This window comes from Pollachius pollachius (genome assembly GCF_949987615.1).
Source record: "Pollachius pollachius genome assembly, chromosome: 14".
NCBI lineage: Eukaryota > Metazoa > Chordata > Actinopteri > Gadiformes > Gadidae > Pollachius > Pollachius pollachius.
Window position 1 is genome coordinate 10,616,779 of NC_136947.1, and position 5,000 is coordinate 10,621,778.

The 5,000-nt window shown below is 43.0% G+C and overlaps 1 protein-coding gene across 1 annotated transcript in view; it reads right to left on the reverse strand.

The window, feature by feature from the left end:
• Nucleotides 1-692: 692 nt before the first annotated feature.
• Nucleotides 693-5,000, reverse strand: part of vipr2 (vasoactive intestinal peptide receptor 2) — a gene marked incomplete at both ends in the record, with an annotated part of 24,523 nt that continues 20,215 nt past the window's right edge. Inside the window, 5 exons of the mRNA XM_079751559.1 lie at nucleotides 693-866; nucleotides 965-1,006; nucleotides 2,968-3,097; nucleotides 3,698-3,789; nucleotides 4,084-4,153. Of these exons, the coding sequence (XP_079607685.1) occupies nucleotides 693-866; nucleotides 965-1,006; nucleotides 2,968-3,097; nucleotides 3,698-3,789; nucleotides 4,084-4,153 (508 nt within the window). The remainder of the gene's footprint in view (nucleotides 867-964; nucleotides 1,007-2,967; nucleotides 3,098-3,697; nucleotides 3,790-4,083; nucleotides 4,154-5,000) is intronic.

Sequence of the window (5,000 nt, forward strand, 5' to 3'; positions counted from 1 at the left end):
ATGTGCAATATTTGACCATTATGGTAAAAAATTTAATTGGGTCAAATAAAACAGACTTTTGAGCAAACTGGTTGCGACCCAATGGGCAGGAGGTGAGGGCGGGAGCCAGATTCAATCACCTGCTATTGGCCAGTTTGACAAATGAAATAGAAATCAGTATTGTGCACATAATGTAAATATTATCGATACATCGTCAAAGAAACATCCAAATGTTTTAAAAACCGGTCGCAGGACAGCTGCCTGAATGTCACGTCACAACATTTCTATATTTATCATAACTTGGTAAATTGGAAATGTTATATCTTTTAGTTGTAGGACTATAATAACCGAACCACAGAACATTGAGTCAGGTCGAGGTCAGATGTTTAATGGACGTCATGTTAGGACACAACCTGTTCAACAACACTATGTTTGGACCAAACTTGTGGAACTTGTGATTTAACCTCCAGAATCAACCGATTTTGTATTTGTATTTGTATTTGGGACGATTACAAATTATAATGTCATGTTCTCGGACTAAGGGAACTACTTTTCTCAGCTTATGAACACATCTCCTGGGTGCTCCGCCACTACAGGAGTGGAACTCATTTCTGTCCCTGACCTGCTGACCAGTTCAGTCCAGAACTCCGACTGTCAAAGGCTTTATATTTACAGACATGGAACATGCGTTCACCATTAGGGCCTAATGGGGCTCAGAGGATGCTGGTCTCGGACTGCACGGTGAAGGGGTTCTGGGAGTCCTGGCCCTCGTGGTCGGCGTGTTTTGAGCTGTCCGGGGAGAAGTGCATTCTGGGAAATCGCTGGTTCCTCCTGAGGTGACAGTTGAGATGGATGCTCCTCCACTTCCTCCTCAGCTCCCCCTGAACCTGGGGAGGGGGGGGGGGACGTTACTAGAGATGCACCACACACCAACACACGCACGCACGCACAAGCCCAGATCAAGAAGAGTATAAGATGGTCTTACCTCACTGTTGAGGAAACAATACAAGATGGCCACTGTTAGACCCTGTAACACAGCAACACAACACACATCACTTCATCACTCTTTAAACTACCAACACATCAGCTACAGTCTTTAAACTACCAACACATCAACTCATCACTCTTTAAACTACCAACACATCAGCTCATCATTCTTTAAACTACCAACACATCAGCTTCACTCTTCAAACTACCAACACATCAGCTTCACTCTTCAAACTACCAACACATCAGCTTCACTCTTCAAACTACCAACACATCAGCTCATCAATCTTTAAACTACCAACATATCAGCTTCATTCTTTAAACTACCAACACAACAGCTTCATTCTTTAAACTACCATCACATCAGCATCTCACCATTTAAACTACCAACACATCAGGTTCACTCTTCAAACTACCAACACAACAGCTTCATTCTTCATTCAACACCAATACCAATGTTATCGAGCAGTTAAAAAATATCACCAACGGGCCGTATTTACCTCATGGCCATCTTTGATTGTCTAGCACAGAGGTCCCCAATTACCTTTCATAGTGGGCCACTTTTAAAATCCACTTGGAAACGATGGGCCACTAAACCTCCAGCCCCATCGGCCATCGAGCAACCAAACCAATCAGCTTTAAAACTCACCCCTTGACAGGCTGTCCTGTAGTCTTCTTGTTGTTTTGTGTATTGTTTAAAAATATATGTATGCACTCAGTTGTGTGCAGCTTTGAGATTGTACAAACGAAAAGTGATTTAGACATAAAATGTATTATAATACTATTATTTATATATTGGATATCAGTTCATCCTCCTTAGAAGGATAATCAAATAGTAAAATAACTATTAAGATAAGTATACAAATAAATACAACATCATGGCCGGAGCTCCATCAAAATATTATTCTCAAAAAACTGGGTTACTTCTGTAAAAACAATTTCACCTGTAGTGTGCCCATGTAATGAAAAAAATAACAAAAACAGAAAGCTTTTTTGAGGTTCTATCACAGGACTCGTCGATGGCTTGTGACATTTAATCAGCTTTTTTGAGATCGGCAAGAAGGAATGAAAAGCAATCCTCTGCAGAAACGTTCTTGTTGCGCTATTACTAGTCAGTGGTACCCTCTTGATTAACTCTCTCAAAGAAGTTCTTGTTTTTTCATCGTGCCTGAGCACTTGGTCTAGCATTTCTACAGCACAAGACTTCAAAAGGTCTGCATCTGAGAAATGTTTCTTGCTCTTTGCGAGACGCCATGATACATGGAGCGATGCTGTGGTTGAAGTGGTAGTGGTTTTATGAATCATTTTTACAGAGTTTTCATAAGCAGAAGTTAGGCTAGATATTCTCTGCTTTCTTGTCTCGGATCCTGGTGGGAATGCTTCATTAAAGTTGCTATATTTAGCTTCAAAATGCCTTTTTAAATTAGCAACCTTGTTAACCGATATTGCTTGTAAACTGAGTAAGCAGGCTGGTTTAGCCATGTCATGTCCATGTAGAATGAATAAATATTGTTGATTCCAATCTGCGTTAATTATTCTATTTTCATTGTCAACTTTCTTTTTTTGGTAGCCATCGTTCTCTCTGTGTTATCCGCCTCGCTCTTAGATACAGTTCAATCGGGTTGCTGATATTATTTGGCGCGCGAGGGAGGGGGGCTGGACAAAGGCAGAAATGTGCAGTTGAATTAGTTTGAATTAATTGAATCAATTTTTTAAATCATTATATCTCTTATTGTTCTTAAAGCAATAAAGTGACAGGACGCTATGATGTCTATACTTCTCTGATTGCCACTATATATATATATATATATATATATATATATATATATATATATATATAATTTTTTAATCAAAAAAATCGCTTGTAAACAGAGTAATTCTTAGCAATTCTTTTGTGGGCCATAAATCAACTTGTGGCGGGCCGGGTCTGGCCCGCGGGCTTCCTATTGGGGACCACTCTAGCAGGTCGGTCGAGTGAGGAGGTGTGAAGGAGGATCTCACCTGGAAGGAGCCGAGGGCCAGGTCAAAGAAGATCTTGTACTCCTCCGCGATGGACTCGCTTGGAGACACGAAAACCACGTAGTGGATCCCGAACAAAGGGATCAGTAGCAGAGTGGATTTAGCCAACCGCCTGCAAGACAGCAGAGAGAGACAAGATGATTCTGTCTACCTGTCCGCCTGTCATTTTGCTTGTCTGTCTACATGTCTGATTACCTGTCTCTCTGTCTACCTGTCTGTCTATCTGTCTCTCTATCTGTCTCCCTCTCTGTCTGTCTTTTGACTCTTCTTTGTATAGAAAACATGCATATGAAAGATAACTACTGTTTACATTTTTTTGTCATCGGCTTAGTTACTGGGCAGTACCTGTACTGTGAATGGTCATGTCAGTGTCGATACCTCTGATGTGTGGTTGGGTTAGTGTCATGCCTGTACTGTGATTGTTTGGGTTAGTGTCATACCTGTACTGTGATTGGTTTTGTTAGTGGGCGGTACCTGTACTGTGATTGGTCAGTTGAGTGGTCGGTACCTGTACTGTGATTGGTCAGTTTAGTGGGTGGTACCTGTACTGATATTGGTCATTTTAGTGGGAGGTACCTGTACTGTGATTGGTCCATTTAGTGGGCGGTACCTGTACTGTGATTGGTCAGTTTAGTTGGAGGTACCTGTACTGTTATTGGTCAGTTTAGTTGGCGGTACCCGTACTGTAATTGGTCCGTTTAGTGGGCGGTACCTATACTGTGATTGGTCGTTTCCCCCCACATCCGGACACCTGAGCTTCTGGACCAGGATACGGATGATGCTGATGAAGAGGACGAAGTTCACCTAGAAACCGTTTACACAACCAATCAGTCACCATGGGAACAGCTTACACAACCAATCAGTCGCCATGGAAACAGCTTACATAACCAATCAGTCACCATGGAAACTGTTTACACATGATTAATCAGTCACCATGGAAACAGCTTACATAACCAATCAATCACCATGGAATAAGCTTACACAACCAATCAGTCGCCATGGAAACAGCTTACACACGACCAATCAGTCAACATGGAAACAGTTTACACACAACCAATCAGTCACCATGGAAACCGCTTACACATGCTTGGAACATACCATTATGGACACTCCTATTGGTCCGTTGATCACCCAGTTAGGAATGGGGTTTTCGTTTCTTTCCCAGCACCTGTGGGGCAGAACAGAAACCCAATGAGCAGAGCGGATTCCAGCCTCTCTCGAGCAAGGCATTAACATTGCCAGGGTTTAATTCAATGTCTAACTGGGAGTGTAAAGTCACAGTATCGTAAGAGGCTGTGGATCAAATGGCAGATTTATAAGGTGGGTGGTGTGATACCCATAACGTCACACCACCATAAGCATAAGATGTCTACTGCCTTGCTCAATAGCACTCGGCCAAACAAGGTGACCCTCCAGCGAACAGAAGCCTGTCTGTCTCCTCACAGAGCAGCTGTCTGTCTGCCCTCCTCACAGAGCAGCTGTCTGTCTGTCTCCTCACAGAGCAGCTGTCTGTCTGCCCTCCTCACAGAAGCAGCTGTCTGTCTGTCTCCTCACAGAAGCAGCTGTCTGTCTGCTCACAAAGAACAGTCCTGCTGTTTGTTTACCAAACAGCGTGATCTTCATACCTCGGTGTGATTGGCCCATTAAAGTGTCAGAGAAGGGTTCACTTTAACGGTGAACCAACGTCCTCTGCTTGTGGGTTGGTGGAACATTCCATATCGCTTATTGCAGATAAATTATTGATGAATCAACTCTTTCCATCGGTCACAGAATGTGTGTGACAACACATGCATTCTGTGCTGCCTCGGATTCACCCAGCGGCTCCTGACTCAAACCTTCTGTGTGGAGATGTTGTCCCACACCGCTGCCCTCCAAGGACAGGCTTGTTATTTTCTGTATGTTATCAGGAGTTGTCTAACATCTGAGTTGGCTCCAGATCAGATAGCAACCGGTGAGCTAGCTACAGGTAAGTTGGTTACAGGTAGACTAGCTGCACATGAACTAGCTAGAGCTGA